Raw genomic sequence first — 25,869 nt, 5'->3', positions numbered from 1 at the left:
AATGAGTGGAAGATAGTAGTCATGCCATCTTCTTGCATCACATGACCCGAATAAATCAATCAACATATATGTAAAATTTGTCATTCATAAAAAAGAAATAAAATGTTAATAGTTGAGGTCACATAAATAAAAGTCAATCAACACATATAAAAAATCCACATCAGGAGGCTACACAGCAAGAATTCAACTCAAGTTCTATGTTTAATCCATGGGAATCAAGCATCCATAGCTAATATTCAAGAAAACTAGAATTGAGCGAGGAATGACTTGTGCATGAAAACTGCACGATGTCCATACATTTAGACCGAACGATTCCCGCTCAAAAGACGGCTTTGAGTGAATTTTGAGTGAGAATCGTTGAGTCTAAATGGGTCTTAAGTCCAACTGGAGAGCAATTATGCACCTTTATAAAATATGCTAAAATGCTGTGTATGTCCTGGCCTATAAATACGTTCGTTAATACAGGTCTTTAATTTAGGGATCATCCAGCCCACCTACTACAGTCTGCAAATCAGGTAAATAATCATGACTTTTATGTATGAGCATTAGATTAACCATTATGGCAACTACCGTATATACCGGCGTATAAGGCGACGGGGCGTATAAGACGACCCCCCAACTGTCACCTTATACGCCGGTATTCAGTGGAGAAAAAAAAAAAAATTCATTACTCACCTGCCCCGGCGTTCTGTCGCGCTCCGGCAGGCTGTCGCTCGCTCCGGCAGGCTGTCGCTCGCTCCTCGTCCCCGGCGCAGCATAGCTTTCTGAATGCGGGGCTTGAAATCCCCGCTTCCAGAAAGCTAATACACACGCCGGCAGCCATGACAGCATTGAATGGCTGTGATTGGCTGAAGGCGCACGTGTTAGCAATCACACTATTCAATGATGTCATTGAATAGTGTGATTGGCTGAAGCCACGTGCGCTTTAGCCAATCACAGCCATTCAATGATGTCATGGCTGCCGGCGTGTGTATTAGCTTTCTGGAAGCGGGGATTTCAAGCCCCGCATTCAGAAAGCTATGCTGCGCCGGGGACGAGGAGCGAGCGACAGCCTGCCGGAGCGAGCGACAGCCTGCCGGAGCGCGACAGAACACCGGGGCAGGTGAGTAATGAATTTTTTTTTTTTACACTTTTTTTTTTTTTTTAATTACCGGCGTATAAGACGACCCCCGACTGCAGAGCAGATTTTTCGGGGTTCAAAAGTCGTCTTATACGCCGGTATATACGGTATGTACTACTTGATGTTTAACATTTATAGATAAACGTAGAGGCTTTTGGGATAAGGGGCTTATAATAGGGTAACATTCTAAAATTTTCTAATTTTCCCCAAACTATTTCCTAATGTCTGAAACCTAATTATTATATTAATTAATTCAAACATATATTGAGAGTGCAGTTTGGAGTTTTAGAGAGTGGTGTGCTGTCCCTGCTATGTGTCACATGCTGCAAGTACATACCATCACAATTCCAGATCATTCTATTTAAGAGAAACACAAGTATGTTTATTTGGTATACATTTGCGGAATGGTGGACTTCACCTTTATGCCTTTTGCTGCTTTCCAGGTGTTAAGGCACTGTATACACTAAATTGTTTTAATAGAGTACATCACTTCTCAAAGTCTCTAATAACTAACATAATTTGTTACATCTACCTTTGTTTTCTAAGATCGTACCTGCAAGCTGTGGAACCTGGTCACAGGTCAAGAAATTTGCTCCCTTCGTGATCACCCTCACAATGTGGTTTCTGTGAAGCACTGTGTTAACTCTGGATTGGTACTCACAGCATCTGCTTCCTGTGTACGAGTGTGGGACATCCGTGACTCTGCTCGCTGTGTGCGGACATTGATGTGAGTCTGGAAAAATGTAATTTACTTGAGAAAACATTTTAACTTAAAGAAAGTAAACCCCTCTTTTCAAGAATATCAATAATGGCTTTATTCCTGCATACTCCTGAAAACCAGTCTATGTTATCCCTTTTACTGTTTATTGCCTGCTTTACACCCTTTTGAGTCACATTGGTTTTTTCCTATTCCTAACCCTTTTATTCCTGTAAGGTAAGAACTGCTCACAGTAAGTATTTAGGATGTTTTTAAACATTTCACATTTATTGTCTGTACTCTTATGGATCATTTGTCACTGAAAGTGCCTGAAACTAAAATATAACCTTTATTAATATTAATGATAAAAAACCATTACTGCTAAGGCAGGATGGTTCCGACCCAAACGGACACAAAATGACAGACAACCATACAAAACAACCACAAAATTAATTGCCTATGGGGTTAGCGCAATTTGCTTAAGTAATTAGAATGACTCAAATACAGAATTTTAATATATTATTTAAATTGATAATGATAAGAGGGGCTACCAGGTAAGATGGTGACCGTAGCGGGCCGTTATCAGGTATACAAGGGACCAGAAAGTGGTAGCGCCTACTGAGATAACTCCATGTTGTTATGCATTAATAAGAACATGCCTATTGGTGGAAAGACACTGTTCCAAAACAACTAGAGAGCGTCACTCATAAAACCCTAAGTGGTGGATAATGACAATTAGATCATCCACACTAGACAAATATTATACTAGTACACTCGCTTATAGGAGCACTGTACTGAGTCCGTAACCTTATTTGTTACTAGACTTATTCACTTCCCCATAGGGTCATCGATCTGACAAGACCCAGTTCTTAAATTAGGTCAAAGTCTATATCATCGGAAACAGGCTAGAAGGCTGGACTTGTAATGAAAATTAAGTCAGGAGAAGTCCAAGCTACTTATAATATATGTCAATTCGCAAAATTGCGAATTTGATGAACATATAAATAGTTAGCTGAAATCCAATGTGGACCAGGGCGAACAAGATCGTCCGTAATCGTCTAATCGTCAACGCGTTTCCGCAGCGCAAGACAGATTATTTGGCGCGCTGCTTCATCAGGACGAAAATAAGACTGAATGATGCACAAAAATTGTGCGATGCCAATCAACTGCACACAATTCTTGTTGCAATGGCTTCGAATAGCAAACAGCAGTTGCACAAAAATTGCGCGTAAGAACTGTTTTTTTAATGCGCCGATGTAAGAAGGCTGGTAGATTAATTGCACATTATGTAAAAGCAAATAGAATGGTTTTTAGTGTAGTGTAATTAATAACACTGCTTTACATTAAACAGACGACTGTGGAGGCTGATTTACACAAACAGTCTGGCGCCACGTTTAACGCGTAAGCAGCGGCGTCATTTTGGAGCGCTTGCTGCAATGTGTTGGGCGGCGCTGGTGGGTTTTTTTTTTTTTTTTTTTTTTGTGTATCAATCTTTACTTGTCATTCATAAACAGACATTGGACTATACGCCCGATTGGCTAGTAGACGTGTCACTCCGGACCGTCCCTCCCCTATGCTTTACCCAATTGGTTGCACCACGTTCCTTCCCCTCCCACAAGGAGGAGCTACCCCTACTTAAACCGACCAGGCACAGACAGTTACCAGGTCTGTCAGTTTGAAGTAATGCCTCACAGGGGCTGGTAGTGTAGTTTAGATAGCGGTCACCATCTAGGACCGTATTGCACTTTAGCCAGGTTAGAAAATTTATCATCACAATTTCTAATTGACCTCCCTGGCTCTTTTGTCAGTCTGGGACAATAAACGCCAAGTATCAGGCGTTCAGACTGTTTAATCACTAGCACCTGTGTTTGTTGAATAGTGTTCAATTAATGGACCTATCTAACATAAGGATTGCTATGTCAGCTGTCTGTTCATTACAAAACAGCATGGTCAATTGCACTATTTGCAAACCAGTCAGGTTGCCTTTACAGTCGACTGTCTAGTGTAAGGCAACAAGATTGATTGCACTATAATCGCAAATCAATCTGTTTGTGTAAATCAGCCTCCACAGTCGTCTGTTTAGTGTAAAGCAGTGTTATTAATTACACTACACTAAAAACCATTCTATTTGCTTTTACATAATGTGCAATTAATCTACCAGCGTTCTTACATCGGCGCATTAAAAAAACAGTTCTTACGCGCAATTTTTGTGCAACTGCTGTTTGCTATTCGAACCCATTGCAACAAGAATTGTGTGCAGTTGATTGGCATCGCACAATTTTTGTGCATCATTCAGTCTTATTTTCGTCCTGATGAAGCAGCGCGCCAAATAATCTGTCTTGCGCTGCGGAAACGCGTTGACGATTAGACGATTACGGACGATCTTGTTCGCCCTGGTCCACATTGGATTTCAGCTAACTATTTATATGTTCATCAAATTCGCAATTTTGCGAATTGACATATATTATAAGTAGCTTGGACTTCTCCTGACTTAATTGTCATTACAAGTCCAGCCTTCTAGCCTGTTTCCGATGATATAGACTTTGACCTAATTTAAGAACTGCTTCTTGTCAGATCGATGACCCTATGGGGAAGTGAATAAGTCTAGTAACAAATAAGGTTATGGACTCAGTACAGTGCTCTTATAAGCGAGTGTACTAGTATAATATTTGTCTAGTGTGGATGATCTAATTGTCATTATCCACCACTTAGGGTTTTATGAGTGACGCTCTCTAGTTGTTTTGGAACAGTGTCTTTCCACCAATAGGCATGTTCTTATTAATGCATAACAACATGGAGTTATCTCAGTAGGCGCTACCACTTTCTGGTCCCTTGTATACCTGATAACGGCCCGCTACGGTTACCATCTTATCTGGTAGCCCCTCTTATCATTATCAATTTAAATAATATATTAAAATTCTGTATTTGAGTCATTCTAATTACTTAAGCAAATTGCGCTAACCCCATAGGCAATTAATTTTGTGGTTGTTTTGTATGGTTGTCTGTCATTTTGTGTCCGTTTGGGTCGGAACCATCCTGCCTTAGCAGTAATGGTTTTTTATCATTAATATTAATAAAGGTTATATTTTAGTTTCAGGCACTTTCAGTGACAAATAGTTTAAATTGCTCGAAGAGCCTTGGTTGTCACAGTGATTAGTACTCTTATGGATCAGATCCATGAGAGGATATGAAAATGCTCCCCTAACGTCCCCCAAGCTCCCCAAAATGCAGGGCATCACCCTGATCTGCGCATACATCAGCAAAATGGCGGCGCATGCACAGTAGAAGCCAGTGCCAAAGTGGCATTTGGCCTAGTAACGTGCAGGGACCAAAGTGATTAGTCCCAGCTGACATGGGTGGCTGTAATATACCTATCACAGACATCCATGTCATTTCTTTAATAAAAATGGCACACATCTACTCCTGCATATCTTTCTCCTGACTTTGAGTGAGATTTGTGACAAGAGAGAGATAGCAGAGAGAAAACATGTGCTATATAGAGAGTGAAAAAAAAACTGTCATTACCCGTCATTAGCCCCCATCACCGTGCATCATATCCTAATCACCCCACTATATCCACGTCCGCTTTTTGGGGGGGTTAATTTTTTTTGGGTCTACCTCCATTAAAAAAAAATTTCTAAAATGGAGCATAGTCGTTACAGCAATGAGCAACTAGTTCTGGTAGCAGTCCACAACTGAGTCAGAAGAGGAGGGGTTTTTTTTAGAGTGACGACTCTGCCTCTAGTGCCATGGAGGTTGAGGAAGGGGTTGCGGCAGCAGGGCCAAGTAATGCGGCGCCTGCCACAACATGGAGTTCTGCAAATTTATTTTCGCCCCACATCCCTGAATTTATCGCGACTCCAGACGTCAATATGGACGTCACTAATTTTGCCTCCTTTAATTTTTTACATTTGTTCATTACTGATGGCATCCTGGAGCTTATTGTCCAGGAGACTAACGCCTACGCTGGACTTTACATTACCGCGCACCCCACGTCGGTATATTCATCAACATGGACCGCCATAGATGTCCACAAGTTAAAAAAAAATTTGGGGAGCTTGTGGGCCCATTTTTAAATAAAGTATACCACATTTAAATGAATAATTACTACACCAGTATCCCACTTTATGAAACATTACATGACGCAGATACAGGGGCCTGTGGAACTGTGCAAACCCCTGGTTTCCAGGCGCATAGACAGGGGAGCATCTTATGCACTGGCAAATGAGCCTTTGCTTGCCGTAAAATGGCATGACAGAAAATACTTTTTTATAAACTCTTTTTTATTAGCATTTAAAAGAAGGAACTTACATGAGCGGGTCATAGCATTTACAATAAACTTTTGGTCACAAAATATACATTTTGGTTACAATATTAAATATCCACTTAAAGGGGTTGTCCCGCGGCAGCAAGTGGGGTTATACACTTCTGTATGGCCATATTAATGCACTTTGTAATGTACATCATGCATTAAATATGAGCCATACAGAAGTTATTCACTTACCTGCTCCGTTGCTAGCGTCCCCGTCGCCATGGTGCCGTCTAATTTTGCTGTCTTCTGGTGTTTTTAGACGCGCTTGCGCAGTCCGGTCTTCTGGCTGGTGAATGGGGCCGCTCGTGCCGGAGAGCTGGTCACTGCGTCGTCATCGTAGCTCCGCCCTGTCACGTGTGCTGATTCCAGCCAATCAGGAGGCTGGAATCGGCAATGGAATGCAAGGAAGGAGAAGAAAATCCACGGTGCACCATGGGAGAAGACCCGCGGTGCACTGTGGGAGAAGACCAGCGGCACCATCTTTAAAAGAAGAAAAGAAGAAGCTGCAGAATGCTGATGCAGGTAAGCGCAATGCCATTTTTAAAAACTAACCTATGCTTTCTTTTTAACAGGGCAGAATGCGGGGGTAAGTGAAAAAAAAAATTTCCGCTTTCGCCGCGGGACAACCCCTTTAAGCTTTCCAGTTTAAATTGTCCTGTGTATAAAATGTTACCTTACCCATACATACACCTTCCATATTTTATTATTACCCTTTACCCCTCCTTCCTTACCCTCCAACCACCTTAACACCCTATTATAAAACAATATGAAACATTTAGACTAAAACCTTTAAACTAGCCCGCAGAGAACCCCCCCTCCGCAACTGCCTCCCCTTTAATCCTATCACATAATTTTTTAGATTCCCAATTGATTCATGCCATCCTGACTATAGTACCATGTTGTATTAGTGATACACTCCTTGATTTCAATTGGACTAAAAAAAATTTCTACAAATTCCCTCCACTTTTTGAAAAATTTTGGGGCCTGGGACTCCACTCATCTCTCTATTTCAATTGTTTCCATTTTTAGAAGATATTTTAATTGTTGTATTATGTTCTTTATACTCGGGGGTTTAGTCAGAAGCCAATCATTCAAGAGGCACCTTTTGCTGATCAATAGAATCATGTGAATCATTTTGGTCTTCCTCGTCTGATCAGGTAGTTGGTGGAAAAAAAACACTTGTGGTGACAACTGCAGAAGCTGCCCCCCCCCCCCACCATATCTTGGATCAGCTTTTGAACCCCCAACCCAGTAATTTTGGATCTTGGGGCAACGCCATATGCTGTGTAGAAAGTCAGATTTTGGACGGGAGCATCTGGGACAAGGTTGTATTCTTGCTGGACCACTAGGGTTCTGTGGTTTGTCAAACCCATATATAGCTCCATGGATTATCTTGAAGTAGGTTTCCCTTCATCTTTCATTTGACACCGCCTGCCTCACAGAAGACCAACTGTCAATTTTTGCCTCGAGTAACTCTGGATCTTGTAGCTTTCGTGCCCATTTTTTGAATAAGCTAGCATTATTCTTCATCCCCCAACTTTCTCTTAATTTGGTATACAATTTTGAAATTTAGTGTTTATAAGAATAATCTTTAACCAATATATCAATTGGGTTAAGTATTACTTCTTTGGCTATATCCACTAGTCTTTCTCGGAGGAAACTATGTACTTGTGCAAACGGTAGGAAATGGAACGAAGGCAAACCAAATTCTTCACACATTTCTTTAAAGGTCTTGTATCTGGGGCATTCTGAGTGAAAGAGATGGTGAACTTTCATAATCCCTCTGTGCCGCCATACTTCAAACATTTTGTTCTCCCTCCCCTCCTTAAATTCTGGATGTTGCCACAGGTCCATGTGTTTCGAGATTTTAAACGGCAGTCCATATGACTAGCGAGCTATTTTCCAGGCTGCTATGGTGTCCTTTGCCATAATGGAGTGTTTACATTCTATTGGGAGACTAGTGTAACTTGTGTGTAGTAGGGTATTTAGACTCCATGGGTGGAATAGTTCCGCTTCTAGGTCTGTATTCAAGTAGTGATTGGAGCCCCAGAGCCAGTCCAAAGAGTGTCTCATAAGGCTAGCCACATCATATAACTGAATTAAGTCCCCCTCTACTTTTGGGAAGCACCAATTTATTCAAAGCTATGCGCGGTCATTTGCATGACCACACAAAGGCCCCCAAAAGCCGTATGCAGTTTCCCCAGGTCCCGTCTCTGAAGCAAAGTGGTATTGTCTGCAATGGGTAAAGAAGTCTTGGAAAGCTAATCATTTTTATCAGGTCGCACCTGCCCATGAAGGAGAGTGGGAGATTGCTCCACCTATCTAACTCCTTTATTATTTTAAGTATGGTTGGTGGATAATTTAATATGTAGAGTGACTCTGGCTTCTTACCTATGTTTATACCCAGGTATTTGATATGTGTTTTGGCCATGCTGACAGGGCAGCTTTTGAAATCTGCGTTGATAATTTGGGCTCGGGGGGAGATATCCAAAAATTCTCATTTGGTGGAGTTTACTATGAACCCTGACAGTAGCCTGAAAGCTTCCAGTAAGGCAAAGACACGCGTCAAATCCAATTTCGGTCGGGAAAGTGCTAACAAGATGTCATCAGCAAATAACATGGTTTTTACTGTTTTTACCCGGACCCTTATGCCTTTGATCCCAGAATTACCCTCCAGCTTTCGTGCCAGTGGCTCAATTGCCAGATTAAATAAAAGTGGCGATAGAGGACAACCTTGTCTAGTACCTTTCTGTAGAGGAAATCTCGGGGACAGAAAGCCTGGTGTATTAATTTGAGCTTGTGGAGATGAGTACAGCTTCCACAAATAGGAACAAAAGGGGCCTTTGAAGCCCATCCTGTTCATCACCTCCCTTAGCCAAGACCATGAGACATTGTCAAATGCTTTTTCCGCATCTTGGGGAAGGGTGCGCCGTCGGTTGTAACTTGATATCATCGAGGACAGTCAAAATTTTCCATATATTTGTAATAGCCAATTATCCTTTTGTAAATCCTGTCTGCATTGGGGAAATTATATGAGGCATAATGGTAGCTGGACGATCTGCCATAATTTTAGCCATCAGTTTTAAATCAGTGTTGATGAGAGAAATTGGCCTATATGATTTAGCATCAGTCAGGTCTTTACCAGGTTTGGGAAGCAGTTTAATATAGGCTATATTCATATCTGAGGATATTGGGTTGTCAAGCATATATCCGTCGAACAGAGTCTCGAGCAATGGGGCTGTCTGATCTTTTAATATTTTAAAGAATTCCCCTGTATATCCATCTGGTTCTCTTGCTAAATTAGCCATAATTTTACCTGCCTTGTTCCCATATTTAAATACTTTTGCCTCCTTTCGTGAGTGCGATAACACCTCCCTTTTTTGTAGCCAGGACTCATAAGATTCTTTTGCTGTTATCCATTTCTGTTTGTTTAGGTAGTTTGGTTTCCCCTGGAATCGGGTATATGCCTCACGTAATATTTCGCCAAACCTACTAATTTTATCCTTAATGTTTCTTTTTAAAGAAATCACATATGCAATTATCTTTCCTCGGATGACTGCCTTGGCCACATCCTAAGCAGCTGAGGATTACTAGAGTGAGCTTCATTGTCAGATATATACTCTAGCCACCACCCTTTCAATAGTGCACAGAATGTCTCATGCTCTGCTAAATATGATGGAAACCTCCAAATGTAATCTGCGCCCCTCGGGAGCTCCTCACACAGAGACAGTATCACTGGAGCATGGTCCGAAATCACCATATCTCCTATAGAAATTTTTGCCAATCTGGGCATCAAGAAAGAAGACAAAAGTAAGTAGTCTATTCTAGACCATGAGTTATGTACATGTGAAAAATGGGTGAATTTCCGTCCCTCTGGGTTGAGCTCCTGCCATGAGTCCCTAAGACTGGCTTTATTACCAGAATGTTAAAGATTGGAGTCATTGGCGCCCCGAGTTGCCTGGCTACGTCGATCCTCTACCACCCTAATAACTGCGTTAAAAGTCTCCTCCTACCACTTTATGTTTTTACGTATCCGATAGTAGCTTATCTGATAAAACTGACAAAAATGATGTTGTTTGTGTTGGGACTGTATATATTGTAGACACTATAGTTTTTCTTTCCTATTTTTATATGTAAAAACACAATCCTCCCCTCCGCATCATGCCACTGGTCATCCACTGCAATATTTAAGCCCTTCTTTATGAGAATCAATACCCCTGCTTTCGACTGCACTGCTGGTGATCCGTATACTTCCCCAACCCACAACCTACGCATGCGAAAATAGTCCTCCTCCGTTAAATGTGTTTCCTGGAGCAATGCCATGTCCGCTTTCAGACTTTTTAAATGGCGTAGTACTACTGATCGTTTCTTTGGTGATCTAAGTCCCTTAACATTCCAAGAAATGATTTGCATAATATTAATTTTCTTTTAATTGTTGTTCAGGTGAAACTGGTTGCCTACAAAAGGCCCCCTACGGATAACCAAAAAACTTTTAATAACTTTAAACTATCAGTTAAAATCTAATAAATCAAATATTCCTATCCTTACTTCCAATCCCCGAAGTTCTGCCGGTCCCCAAATTGACAGAATCAATAGGGGTAATGATGCAACTTCCTTTAGGGTAAAACTGCCTAGCGGAACCCTAAAAGAAAAACGCATAAGTCGACTTCTATTAATTCTATTCTGTAAGCAGCGTTTGGGAACAAAATCTAGACAAAGTCGCCACCTTGCAACCGTAAATTACCTTTAGAAAAAATCTACAGCAACTCTGCTCCCATGTGGATAACGGCATGGAATTAAATAGAGCATAGCTCCATTTTTGTGTTTTATTATTATATTTCTCTGCTCCAGATAATTGCAACTTATATCAACATAATATTAACGTTAGGCAGATTTATAACATGTTCAAGCCTCCTTTATCATCTAGTGTCCCTTGACAGTCTTTTCTTAGTGTCCTCAGGGTGTCAATCGTGTGATGTCACATACTCACGACCCTGTCGGGACGTCACGGTAGAGACGTGGGTGCTGGTTGTCTGTCTGGCGATTCCCTGGATTTGCGTATTGCTGGGGAGGCTCAACCCTCACTTTTGTCCGGCGACCCCCTGGGCATCTCCAAGCACAATCTACGTTCCACTTCTTCTGGATCGTGAAAAATAAGGATGGCGCCATTAGAACAAAATACCTTCAAAATCGTCAGATACAATAGCGCAAATTTTTGCTGTTTCTTGAAAAGTTCTGAACAGATTGGGGAAAATAATTTTCTTTTACGTTGAACTTCCGCTGAGTAATCTGCATAGGAGTTTATGACCTTCTATCTCCAATGAATTATTACGGCTCTTGAATTGTCGCAAAATTAAGGATTTGTCTGCGTAATCTAAATATTTCACTATTGTATGCCTTGGACGCATTCTGCCATTTGAGGCGTGTGCCGTAGGTGCTAAACGCAGGTCTGGTCCTAAGCAATGGGCACGTTCAACTTTATTAGCGATCATAAGTGTATTGGGGATTGTGGATTCACACAGCTGGCGTAAGTCTTTTTGTGTAAATGTTTTAGGGATTCCGATAATGCGCAAGTTGTTACACCTGGACCTGTTTTCTAAGTCCTCTATGCAATCCCAAAGATATTTATTATCTTGCATCAACTTTTCTACACCTTTGTTTGTAGCGCTATGCTCTGAGGTTATTGTTTCCATCTCGTATTCCATAAAGTTCAAGCGGTTGCCATGTTAGGTCACAGTGTCACGGAGTTCTCGTAGTGAGCTGGCCACCGTAGCTGCTAAAGTCTCTTGGATATCTGGGGATATGAGTTTTGCGACTTCAATTGCTAGGGTTTTATAATCCAGAGCTGTAGTGTCCCGCATTATGTGGCTTACATGGACTGATGGTGTGGGAGATGCAGTAATATCCCCCAGAGGGGGTCCTTCTTTAGGGATGACTTCCTTTTCAGATAATGTTTTAGGCGTAGATTTTGCAGGTGTCTCAGTATTTTTTGCTTTAGTACGAACCATTTTCACCACAAACTCCTGCATGCAGTGATTTGCCAGTTTTTAAAGTTCTTTATATTGTTACACGAGTGCCAGAAGAACAGAGGCTGCACCCGGAGTATATTGTTACACGAGTGCCAGAAATACAGAGGCTGCGCCAGGAGTATATTGTTGCACGAGTGCCAGAAATACAGAGGCTGCGCCCGGAGTATATTGTTGCACGAGTGCCAAAAAAACCCAGAGGCTGCGCCAAGAGTAAAATGTTGCACACGTACCAGAAAATCAAAAGTTGCGCTGGGAAAATATTGTTGCACGAGTGCCAGGAGTGTGAAGGATGCACTGGGGATATGTTGTATCACATGTGCCAGAAAAGTAGAGTATGTGCTGTGGAGATGACCCTTTATTTTTGCACAGATTCTTGGCAGAGGGCCAGCTCACTATCTTATAAGAGGCAGCTTCTGTACTTGTTGCCTTAGGCTGCCAGCCACTGATTCTGATTCTGTGTATGCAGACTATCACAGATGGCCGCCGCCGCTACAGGGGGGAGGGGAACACGTGTCTCCTACTGTCCTGGTCTCCCCGTTGGCTCACTGAAGTGCCTACTGTGTGGCTGCAAAGACCTGCTCTGGTAAGGCTCCGTTCCCCGACAGTAACAGTAACAGCCTCACTCGGGACTCCTAGCAGGACTGCACTCACTGAGGGAGGAGATAACAGCAGCGTTGTGAAGGAGAGTCTGCAGGGCGGCCGGACGGTAACGTGGCTAGCAAGGTTAGCGCTGCTGTCACTCTTCTCCCTCTGCTGCCTTACACCACCTCCCTGGACCAGTGGGGCAGCGTTTCAGCAGAGGGAGCCAACAGCAGCTGTAGACAGAGAGATATTTGGAGCGGGGTTACCGGAGCTCTTCTTTCCCGCTGCTAACTCCATGGGGCCGGAACCAGAAGTAGAAAATACATTTTTATGCTCTCCACTGTGCACGCAGACACCTCCATTGTAGGAAGGGAGAGGGGGGCTGTAACGGAGAAAACAGAACCGGTCTGCATCACAGACTACAATAAATTTATGAGAGGCGTCGATCTGTCGGACCAGGAGCTTCAGCCATATCTTGTAAAGCACAAAACTAGAGCATGGTATAAGAAGGTAGCGATCTACCTGATACAGATCGCTACGTATAATGAGCACGTGATTTATAAATCATCTGGGGAAACGCTGAGCTTCATCCAGTTTCAAGAGCAGCTTATTGAACACCTTTTATTTCAGACCGTTGCATCTCAGGATGTATTACAGTCTGAGGAAGTGTGAAGCCTCACAGAGCGCCATTTTCTGCATCTCATCACTGAAACTGCATGCAAAATTAGCCCCCAAAAAGTGTCGGGTCTGCAGCAAACAAAGGAGGAGGGATACGCAATTTTATTGCCCCATAAAACAAAAGAGAAAAAAACAAATGCTTGCACTCATGGGAATCAGGCTCAATTACTAATTGATCATTTATAACCGAAGCCCACCTGCATTAAGCACGACATTACTACCTCAGCTGTGTTGGGCAATGCAATGGGATATTTTTGTGTACCGCCGGTGGGTTCCAGGGAGCCACCCATGCTGTAGGTGCACACGGAGTTTTTACTATATTTGTACACTTGAAAAGAACCCCAGTCTGACTGGGGCATGCAGTGTGGGCCGAAGCCCACCTGCATTAAGCACGACATTACTACCTCAGCTGTGTTGGGCAATGCAATGGGATATTTCTATGTACCGCCGGTGGCTTCCTGGCACCCACCCATGCTGTGGGTCCACAGGGAATTATAAATGCATCTGTTTCCACTTGTAAAGAACCCCAGTCTGACTGGGGCATGCAGTGTGGGCCGAAGCCCACCTGCATTAAGCACGACATTACTACCTCAGCTGTGTTGGGCAATGCAATGGGATATTTTTGTGTACCGCCGGTGGGTTCCAGGGAGCCACCCATGCTGTAGGTGCACACAGAGTGTAACCTACATGTGTCCACTTGTAAAGAACCCCAGTCTGACTGGGGCATGCAGTGTGGGCCGAAGCCCACCTGCATTAAGCACGACATTACTACCTCAGCTGTGTTGGGCAATGCAATGGGATATTTTTGTGTACCGCCGGTGGGTTCCAGGGAGCCACCCATGCTGTAGGTGCTCACGGAGTGTAACCTACATGTGTCCACTTGTAAAGAACCCCAGTCTGACTGGGGCATGCAGTGTGGGCCGAAGCCCACCTGTATTACGCACGACATTACTACCTCAGCTGTGTTGGGCAATGCAATGGGATATTTTTGTGTACCGCCGGTGGGTTCCAGGGAGCCACCCATGCTGTGGGTCCACAGGGACTTCACAATATGGAGTTGTACCTGCTTGTGTCTATGAATTAAAAACCGCAGTCTGACTGGGGCATGCAGACACCTTGACAGAATGAATAGTGTGTGGCACATAGGTTCCCCATTGCTATGCCCACGTGTGCAGCTCCTGATGGCGGTGGCACAGGATTCTATTTCTCATTGCTTCTGTACAGCATTGTGGGCTATCGCCCCACCACTTTTAAAGAGGGTCGCTGCCTAGCCGTGCCAACCTCTGCAGTGTGTGCCTGCGGTCCCTCGTCATGGCAGATGCACTTCTAAATAGACATGAGGGTGGTGTGGCATGAGGGCAGCTGAAGGCTGCGCAGGGACAGTTTGGTGTGCGCTGTGGGGGGGAGGGGGTGCGGTTGGGCAGCATGTAACCCAGGAGAAGTGTCAGTGGAGTGTCATGCAGGCAGTGATTGTGCTTTGTTGGAGGTAGTGTGGTGCTTAGCAAAGGTATGCCATGCTAATGAGGGCTTTTCAGAAGTAAAAGTTGTTGGGAGGGGGGGGCCCACTCTTGCCGGTATTGTGGCTTAATAGTGGGACCTGTGAACTTGAGATGCAGCCCAACATGTAGCCCCTCGCCTGCCCTATCCGTTGTTGTGTCGTTCCCATCACTTTCTTGAATTGCCCAGATTTTCACACATGAAAACCTTAGCGAGCATCGGCGAAATACAAAAATGCTCCGGTCGCCCATTGACTTCAATGGGGTTCGTTATTCGAAACGAACCCTCGAACATCGCGGGAAGTTCGTTTCGAATAACGAACACCCAAGCATTTTGGTGTTCGCTCATCTCTATTTATAATCAATTTATTTTTACACACATAAAGATAGGCTGAGCAATGCGTTTCTGCGACCTTCCGTGGCCGTTTTCAAGCTCAATAAAATTACATACAAGCAGTCTATTTATACGTAAAAAATAAAACTCACATATCAATGTGCATTGGCGGTGCACGCCGTAATCACAGAGTCCGGGTGGAGTCTCCGCTACCTGCGATGATTAGGTGACGTCATCACGTCACTCCTTGGACTGCACGTTGCGTGTCAAGTCCTTCAAATAACTTTATCAACACTTGTGTAACTTACAAAGGCAGTTTGTCTCTCGATCTCCAAGCTACTGGGAATTAACCCAATCAAGTATTTTGTGTTATTCTATGTTATTACATACTATGAACAAAAGTGAATACAAACAATTAACTTAGGTATACATAATATATTAATATAATATAAATAATGAATTCTACGATTTCATCAATTATAATAAAATCTCTCTAATAAAAACTAGCAAATATACTCGATTTCTTTCCGATATTTCATTCAAAATTGATAACAATAAAAACAGTTTTTCTTAATAATTGCCATATATTAATAACTATGAATTTTTCTGTATATAAAGGCTGCATCAAATTTTTTCCAGCATTTCATTTAAACCTGTAGGTGTTAGGGTGTTCAATCTGTAAATCCAGAACATCTCCTTCTTGCCTAACTCCAAGATAGATCTGGAATCAATACATTCCAGTGGAGTTACTATCATTTTTGACACATCTCCGTTGTGAAAATCATAAAAATGTCTCAATAGACTGTGGGTTCTCAGATTTTTTAAAATATTTTGGCGATGATTGCCGATTCTGGTCCTTAATTTATTTATTGTTCTACCAATATATTTAAGATTACATGGGCATTCCACTAGATATATCACTTTTGATGTGTTACATGTTAGTTTTTGAAGGATTTGAAATTTGACGTTATTACTAGTTACCTCGATTCTATTATGCGCTATTACAGGGCAGCATTTGCATTTCTTTTGGTGGCATTTAGATACTCCTACTTTCTTATATGTAACTGATTTTATTTTACGTTTATCAGTATTGGAGGGGGCAATTAAGTTCTGGAGTGTCATGTTACGTTTGAAAATTAGAGTTGGATTATTATTAGAGATGAGCGAGCACCAAAATGCTCGAGTCGAACTTTCAGTGATGCTCGAGAGTTCGTTTCGAGTAACGAACCCCATTGAAGTCAATGGACGACTCGAGCATTTTTGTATATGACTGGTGCTCCGCTAAGGTTTTCATCTCTGAAAATCTTAGCAAATCACCAAAGTCATGTAAAAAACACAGAAATGGATAGGGCAGGCGAGGAGCATTTCGGCTGTCCCTGCGCTGAGCCAATCAGAGGCAGCACTCACTCACCCATTCATGAATTCATGAATGGGTGAGTGAGAGCTGCCTCTGATTGGTGAGGCTGTGACCAATCAGAGGCAGCTCATTCAGCAGGCGGGGATTTTAAATCCCCGGCTGCTGAATACTACTCACAGCAGTTCAGGAGAACTGCCGGCCAGCTGCGGCTGAACTCCGTCTACCGGGACAAGGTGAGTATTTTTATTTTTTTTTTACTTTTTACACATTTCTGGATGAATTTCAGGGAAGGGCTTATATTTTTAAGCCCTTCCCGAAAATTCATCCCGCGCTCACCAGCAGCCCATTGCTTTCAATGGAGCCGGCTGTACTGCCGGCTCCATTGAATTCAATGGTCAGTGCTCGTTTAATCGAGACGAGTACCGCGTGGTGCTCGTCTCGAGTAACGAGCATCTCGAGCACCCTAATACTCGAACGAGCATCAAGCTCGGACGAGTATGCTCGCTCATCTCTAATTATTATCTAGATGGCTAGACAAAAAAGGATCATTTCGTAAAATAGGCCAGTGTTTTTTAATTATTTTACGAATTCTTGTGTTATCGTGGTTATATTTTGTAATGAAAACTGGATTTATTTTATTTCTGATATTACTACTATTATTAAATTTTTGTCTGGCCGTACCTTTTTCCTCGGGAACTTTTGGACTGATTAATTTCTTATGGGCGCCTTCTATTAATTTGTTGGGATACTTTTTTTCTTTAAATCGATTTTTTATGATTATAGCCTGTTCGTTAAAATCTTTATCATGATAGCAGTTCCTTCTGACTCTTTTTAATTGGCTGTACGGAATATTTCTTTTCGAACTAGTGGCGTGACAACTACGGTAGTCTAGATAGGAATTCTTATCAATCTCTTTAAAATGCGTCTTACTAATTAATTTATTATTAAAAGGCATTAAAACTAAGTCTAAAAATATTATCTCCTCTCGACTAAAATTACAGGTAAATTTTAAATTATTTTTATTTTTATTTAAATTATCTATATAAGAAATAAGGCTAATTTCTGAGCCTTTCCACACAATCAAGATATCGTCAATATAACTTCTATATAAAACTATATTATCGTTAAAATATTTATCTTTTTCAAAGTAGCCCATGAATAAATTAGCTAGCGCCGTTGCGGCTTTACAGCCCATGGTCGTGCCTTGTATCTGTAAATAAAATTTATTTTTATATAAAAATTAATTATTCGTTAATATAAAATCAATTGCTTTTAAAATAAAATTCTTTTGGCCTATGGGCATAAGGGGATCGTTGTTTAAAAAATCGGCGATGGCTAAAGTCCTAATTCGTGGGGAATGCACGTATAAAGGGACTCTACGTCTAATGTACATAATATATAGTCTTTTTCCCTTTTAAAACTGTCTATTATATTCAATAGGTGTCCTGTATCTTTTAAAAAAGTAGGGAGTGATATCACATATTTTTGTAAGATCCTATCGACGTACTCCGCAAGTCAACTTGTAATGGAGTTAACACCGGAAATTATCGGTCTCCCAGGTGGATCTATGGTACTCTTATGTACTTTAGGCAAGTGATATAAAAATGGTATCTCAGGTTCAATAGATGTTATAAATTTAGCTTCCTTTGTAGTGAAACAGTTTATAGAACCTTCTTCTATCAGTTTTTAAAAATTTTTTTGAATCAATTCAGTTGGATCTTTCGATAGTATTTTATAGTTATCGGTGTTATTTAGCATGCTAAAATTAATTTTATCATAACGAGCATGATCCATTATTACGATAACTCCACCTTTACCCGCGTGTTTTATTACTAAATCTTCATTTTTCCGAAAATCTTTTGACGTTTTTTTCATTAAAAGTTAGATTGTGTTTATTAATTCTTATTTTTGTATCCATGTCTCACATAGTTGTGAAATCTTTTAAAACATTGTGGTAAAATGATTCGATGAAGGGGCCCTTAATTTCTGTTGGATAGAAATTTTGTTTTTTGTTTTAAATCAGTGGATATCGGTTCATCTATATTAAAATCAATTGTTGTTTCTATTACATTTTCTTTATCATTGACTAGCTTACCAGTCGCACGTTGCTGCGAAGACAGACATACATACATACATACATTCGTTTTTATATATCTAGATAACAACCAATCACAGCGCAGCTTTCACGTTACCTCAGCGGTATAATATATAACAACCAATCACAGCGCAGCTTTCATGTTACCTCAGCAGTATAAGAAATAGCAACCAATCACAGCACAGCTTTCATTTTACCTCAGCATTCTCAATATCCAGCAATTGTCTTGCAAAACGTTTTGGCGGATGCATCATTTTGTAGTTGAACACGCTTGCTTGTAATGCCTTTTGCTTTCGTGCTTGAGATGGAAATCAAACGATCTTTGTCTGGGGGGCATAACTGTCGACAATGCTCGCACGCGCGCCACCTATCATAGGATAGATGTACTATGCCAGTAATCTTCCCAGGAGTGTACTCAACAACTTCCCAAAGTTTCATGGTGATTGGATGAATGGTGTAGTAATGCATAACGGATAGACAGACAGACATTAATTTATATATATATGGATGACATTGGGAAGCGAGAGAATTGGATTCCTTACGTAAAATTTGGACGCTAATTCTTTTGCGCTTAGAATTGAATAATCGAGTTGGGACCCATTAGCTTTTCCTATTTATGATATAATCAATGCTCATGCCAAATTTTATGTTTCTATGACATTGGGAAGTGAGAAAATTACATTCCGTACGTAAAATTTGGACGCTAATTGTTTGGCGCTTAGAATTGAATAATCGAGTTGGGACCCATTAGCTTTTCCTATTTATGACATAATGAATGCTTGTGTCAAATTTCAAGTTTCTATTACATTGGGAAGTGAGAAAATTACATTCCGTACGTAAAATTTGGACGCTAATTGTTTGGCGCTTAGAATTGAATAATCGAGTTGGGACCCATTAGCTTTTCCTATTTATGACATAATGAATGCTTGTGTCAAATTTCAAGTTTCTATTACATTGGGGAGTGAGAAAATTAGAATCCGTACGTAAAATTTGGACGCTAATTGTTTGGTGCTTAGAATTGAATAATCGAGTTGGGACCCATTAGCTTTTCCTATTTATGACATAATCAATGCTCGTGCCAAATTTCAAGTTTCTATTACAATGGGAAGTGAGAGAATTTGTTTTCGTACGTAAAATTTGGACTCTAATTTTTTTGCGCTTAGAATTGAATAATCGAGTTGGGACCCATTAACTTTTCCTATTTATGACAATCAATGCTCATGCCAAATTTCAAGTTTCTATGACATTGGAAAGTGAGAGAATTAGATTCCGTACGTAAAATTTGGACGCTAATTCTTTGGCGCTTAGAATTGAATAATCGAGTTGGGACCCATTAACTTTTCCTATTTATGACATAATCAATGCTCATGCCAAATTTCAAGTTTCTATGACATTGAGAAGCGAGAAAATTAGATTCCGTACGTAAAATTTGGACGCTAATTCTTTTGCGCTTAGAAATGAATAATCGAGTTGGGACCCATTAACTTTTCCTATTTATGACATAATCAATGCTCGTGCCAAATTTCAAGTTTCTATGACATTGGAAAGTGAGAGAATTAGATTCTGTACATAAAATTTGGACGCTAATTCTTTTGCGCTTAGAATTAAATAATCGAGTTGGGACCCATTAGCTTTTCCTATTTATGACATAATCAATGCTCGTGCCAAATTTCAAGTTTCTATGACATTGGAAACTAAGAGAATTAGATTCCGTACGTAAAATTTGGATGCTAATTCTTTTGCGCTCAGAATTGAATAATCGAGTTGGGACCCATTAGCTTTTCCTATTTATGACATAATCAATGCTTATGCCAAATTTCACGTTTCTATGACATTGGGAAGCGAGGAAATTAGATTCCGTACGTAAAATTTGGACGCTAATTCTTTTGCGCTTAGAATTGAATAATCGAGTTGGGACCCATTAACTTTTCCTATTAATGACATAATCAATGCCTGTCCCAAATTTCAAGTTTCTATGACATTGGGAAGCGAGAAAATTAGATTCCGTACGTAAAATGTGGACGCTAATTCTTTGGCGCTTAAAATTGAATAATCGAGTTAGGACCCATTAACTTTTCCTATTTATGACATAATCAATGCTCATGCCAAATTTCAAGTTTCTATGACATTGGGAAGTGAGAGAATTAGATTCCGTACGTAAAATTTGGATGCTAATTATTTTGCGCTTAGAATTGAATAATCGAGTTGGGACCCATTAACTGTTCCTATTTATGACATAATCAATGCTCGTGCCAAATTTCAAGTTTTTATGACATTGGAAACTAAGAGAATTAGATTCCGTACGTAAAATTTGGACGCTAATTCATTTGCGCTTAGAATTGAATAATCGAGTTAGGACCCATTAACTTTTCCTATTTATGACATAATCAATGCTCATGCCAAATTTCACGTTTCTATGACATTGGGAAGCGAGAAAATTAGATTCCGTACATAAAATTTGGACGCTAATTCTTTGGCGCTTAGAATTGAATAATCGAGTTGGGACCTATTAACTTTTCCTATTTATGACATAATCAATGCTCATGCCAAATTTCAAGTTTCTATGACATTGAGAAGCGAGAAAATTAGATTCCGTACGTAAAATTTGGACGCTAATTCTTTGGCGCTTAGAATTGAATAATCGAGTTGGGACCCATTAACTTTTCCTATTTATGACATAATCAATGCTCGTGCCAAAGTTCAAGTTTCTATGACATTGGAAAGTGAATTAGATTCCATACGTAAAATTTGGACGCTAATTCTTTTGCGCTTAGAATTGAATAATCGAGTTGGGACCCATTAACTTTTCCTATTTATGACATAATCAATGACTGTGCCAAATTTCAAGTTTCTATGACATTGGGAAGCGAGAAAATTAAATTCCGTACGTAAAATTTGGATGCTAATTCTTTGGCGCTTAAAATTGAATAATCGAGTTAGGACCCATTACCTTTTCCTATTTATGACATAATCAATGCTCATGCCAAATTTCAAGTTTCTATGACATTGGGAAGTGAGAGAATTAGACTCCGTACGTAAAATTTGGACGCTAATTATTTTGCGCTTAGAATTGAATAATCGAGTTGGGACCCATTAGCTTTTCCTATTTATGACATAATCAATGCTCATGCCAAATTTCAAGTTTCTATGACATTGGGAAGCGAGGAAATTAGATTCCGTACGTAAAATTTGGACGCTAATTCTTTTGCGCTTAGAATTGAATAATCGAGTTGGGACCCATTAACTTTTCCTATTTATGACATAATCAATGCTCGTGCCAAATTTCAAGTTTCTATGACATTGGAAAGTGAGAGAATTAGATTCCGTACATAAAGTTTGGACGCTAATTCTTTGGCGCTTAGAATTGAATAATCGAGTTGGGACCCATTAACTTTTCCTATATATGAGATAATCAATGCTCGTGCCAAATTTCATGTTTCTACGTCATCGGGAAGTGAGAGAATTAGTGGCAATGATGGAAATCGAACAATCTACGTGGGGGGCGTATCTGTCGATGATGCTCGCAAGCGCGCCATTTATCATAGCATAAATGTACTATGCCTATAATCTTCCCAGGAGTGTACTTAACAACTTCCCAAAAAGTTTCATGGCGATCGGATGAATGCTGTAGTAGCGCATAAAGGACAAACAGACAGACACAGACAGACAGACACACACGCATACATTCAATTTTATATATATACACTAGCGTACCCGTCGCGCGTTGCTGCGAAGACAGACATACATACATACATTCGTTTTTATATATCTAGATAACAACCAATCACAGTGCAGCTTTCAAGTTACCTCAGCGGTATAATATATAACAACCAATCACAGCACAGCAGCTTTCATGTTACCTCAGCAGTATAATATATAGCAACCAATCACAGCACAGCTTTCATGTTACCTCAGCAGTATAAGAAATAGCAACCAATCAGAGCACAGCTTTCATTTTACCTCAGCAGTATAAGAAATTGCAACCAATCACAGCACAGCTTTTATTTTACCTCAGCATTCTCAATATCCAGCAATTGTCTTGCGAAACGTTCGGTGGATGCATCATTTTGTAGTTGAACACGCTTGCGCGTTATGGCTTTTGCTTTTGTGCTTGAGATGGAAATCAAACGATCTTTGTCTGGGGGGCATAACTGACGACGATGCTCGCACGCACGCCATTTATCATAGGATAGTTGTACTATGCCAGTAATCTTTCCAGGAGTGCACTCGACAACTTCCCAAAGTTTCATGGTGATTAGATGAATGGTGTAGTAGCGCCAAAAGGACAGACACACAGACATACATTCCTTTTTATATATATAGATGACATCAGGAAGTGAGAGAATTAGATTCCGTACATAAAATTTGGACGCTAATTATTTTGCGCTTAGAATTGAATAATTGAGTTGGGACCCATTAACTTTTCCTATTTATGACATAATCAATGCTCGTGCCAAATTTCAAGTTTCTATGACATTGGGAAGTGAGAAAATTAGATTCTGTACGTAAAATTTGGACACTAATTCTTTGGCGCTTAGGATTGAATAATCGAGTTGGGACCCATTAACTTTTCTTATTTATGTCATAATCAATGCTCGTGCCAAATTTCAAGTTTCTATGATATTGGGAAGCGAGAAAATTAGATTCCGTATGTAAAATTTGGACGCTCATTCTTTTGCGCTTAGAATTGAATAATCGAGTTGGGACCTGTTAATTTTTCCTATTTATGACATAATCAATGCTCGTGCCAAATTTCAAGCTTCTATGACATTGGGAAGCGAGAAAATTAGATTCCGCACATAAAATTTGGGCGCTAATTCTTTTGCGCTTAGAATTGAATAATTGAGTTCGGACCCATTAACTTTTCCTATTTATGACATAATCAATGCTCGTGCCAAATTTCAAGTTTCTATGACATTGGGAAGTGAGAAAATTAGATTCCGTACGTCAAATTTAGACGCTAATTCTTTTGCGCTTAGAATTGAATAATCGAGTTGGGACCTATTAACTTTTCCTATTTATGACATAATCAATGCTCGTGCCAAATTTCAAGTTTTTATGACATCGGGAAATGAGAAAATTAGATTCCGTACGTAAAATTTGGACGCTAATTCTTTGGCACTTAGAATTGAATAATCGAGTTGGGACCTGTTATTTTTTCCTATTTATGACATAGTCAATGCTCGTGCCAAATTTCAAGTTTCTATGATTTTGGGAAGCCAGAAAATTAGATTCCGTACGTAAAATTTGGACGCTAATTTTTTGGTGCTTAGAATTGAATAATTGAGTTCGGACCCACTAAGTTTTCCTATTTATGACATAATCAATGCTCATGCCGAATTTCAAGTTTCTATGATATTGGGAAGCGAGAAAATTAGATTCCGTACGTAAAATTTGGACGCTAATTATTTGGCGCCTAGAATTAAATAATCGAGTTGGGACCCATTAACTTTTCCTATTTATGACAAAATTAATGCTTGTGCCAAATTTCAAGTTTCTATGACATTGGAAAGTGAGAGAATTAGATTCCGTACGTAAAATTTGGACGCTAGTTCTTTTGCGCTATAATTGAATAATTGAGTTGGGACCCATTAGCTTTTCCGATTTATGACATAATCAATGCTCGTGCCAAATTTCATGTTTCTACGCTATCAGGAAGTGAGAGAATTAGTGGCAATGATAGAAATCGAACGATCTACGTGGGGGGGGGGGCATAACTGTTGGCGATGCTCGCACGCGCGCCATTTATTATAGGATAGTTGTACTATGCCTATAATCTTCCCAGGAGTGTACTCAACAACTTCACAAAGTGTCATTGCGATCGGATGAATGGTGTAGTAGCGCATAAAGGACAAACAGACAGACACGCAGACAGACACGCATACATTCAATTTTATATATGTAGACTAGCTTACTCGTCGCGCGTTGCTGCGAAGACAGACAGACATTCATTCATTCGATTTTATATATCTAGATAACAATCAATCACAGCGCAGCTTTCATGTTACCTCAGTGGTATAATATATAACAACGAATCACAGCGCAGCTTTCCTGTTATCTTAGCAGTATAAAATATAACAACCAATCACAGCACAGCTTTCATGTTACCTCAGTATAATATATAACAACCAATCACAGCGCAGCTTTCATGTTACCTCAGCAGTAAGAGAAATAACCAATCACAGCGCAACTTGTATTCTGCCTCAGCAATGTAAAAAATAGCAACCAATCACAGCGCAGCTTTCATGTTACCTCTGCGGTATTATATATAGCAACGAATCACAGTGCAGCTTTCATGTTACCTCAGTGGTATAATATATAACAACAAATCGCAGCACAGCTTTTATGCAACCTCAGTAGTATAAGAAGTAGCCACCAATCACAGCGCAGCTTTCATGTTACCTCAGCAGTATAAGAAATAGCCACCAAGCACAGTGCAGCTTTCATGTTACCTCAGTAGTATAAGAAGTAGCCACCAATCACAGCGCAGCTTTCATGTTACCTCAGCAGTATAAGAAATAGCCACCAATCACAGCACAGCTTTCATTTTACCTCAGCATTCTCAATATCCAGCAATTGTCTTGCGAAACGTTCGGCGGATGCTTGCGCCAAATTATTTCCTGGCTCTGAAATCACCGGTCTGTTGCAGTTAATAACAGTGCAACACTGCAGTTCCGTCACACAGTCCAGGGACAAAATTGTGTAGGCAGGGCCAGAAAACATATATAGATTGAATATACATAGTGGTCCTTTTGAAAAAAATATTTGAAAAAAAAACTATTTGGCCTGCCTGTCACTCTGCTCAGTGTTCTGGGTCTGTGTCTGCTGGGGGTAGTAGTTCTCCAAATAAATACGCAGCCAGCTAAGTGTTACAGCAGGTTTGCGGCAAATTATTTCCTGGCTCTGAAATCACCGGTCTGTTGCAGTTAATAACAGTGCAACACTGCAGTTCCGTCACACAGTCCAGGGACAGAATTGTGTAGGCAGGGCCAGAAGACATATATAGATTGAATATACACAGTGGTCCTTTTGAAAAAACTATTTGAAAAAAAACTATTTGGCCTGCCTGTCACTCTGCTCAGTGTTCTGGGTCCGTGTGTGCTGGGGGTAGTATTTCTCCAAATAAATACGCAGCCAGCTAAGTGTTACAGCAGGCTTGCGGCAAATTA

The 25,869-nt window shown here is 40.5% G+C and overlaps 1 protein-coding gene across 1 annotated transcript in view; it reads left to right on the top strand.

Moving 5' to 3' along the window:
- Window positions 1-25,869, top strand: part of LOC136626544 (kinesin-like protein KIF21B) — a 2,048,083-nt gene that overhangs the window by 1,755,414 nt on the left and 266,800 nt on the right. The window contains 1 exon segment of the mRNA XM_066601598.1: window positions 1,667-1,847. Coding sequence (XP_066457695.1) covers window positions 1,667-1,847 — 181 coding nt within the window.

Source organism: Eleutherodactylus coqui, chromosome 4 (assembly GCF_035609145.1).
Source record: "Eleutherodactylus coqui strain aEleCoq1 chromosome 4, aEleCoq1.hap1, whole genome shotgun sequence".
Taxonomy (NCBI): Eukaryota; Metazoa; Chordata; class Amphibia; order Anura; family Eleutherodactylidae; genus Eleutherodactylus; species Eleutherodactylus coqui.
This window is presented reverse-complemented; position numbering and strand designations above follow the sequence as displayed.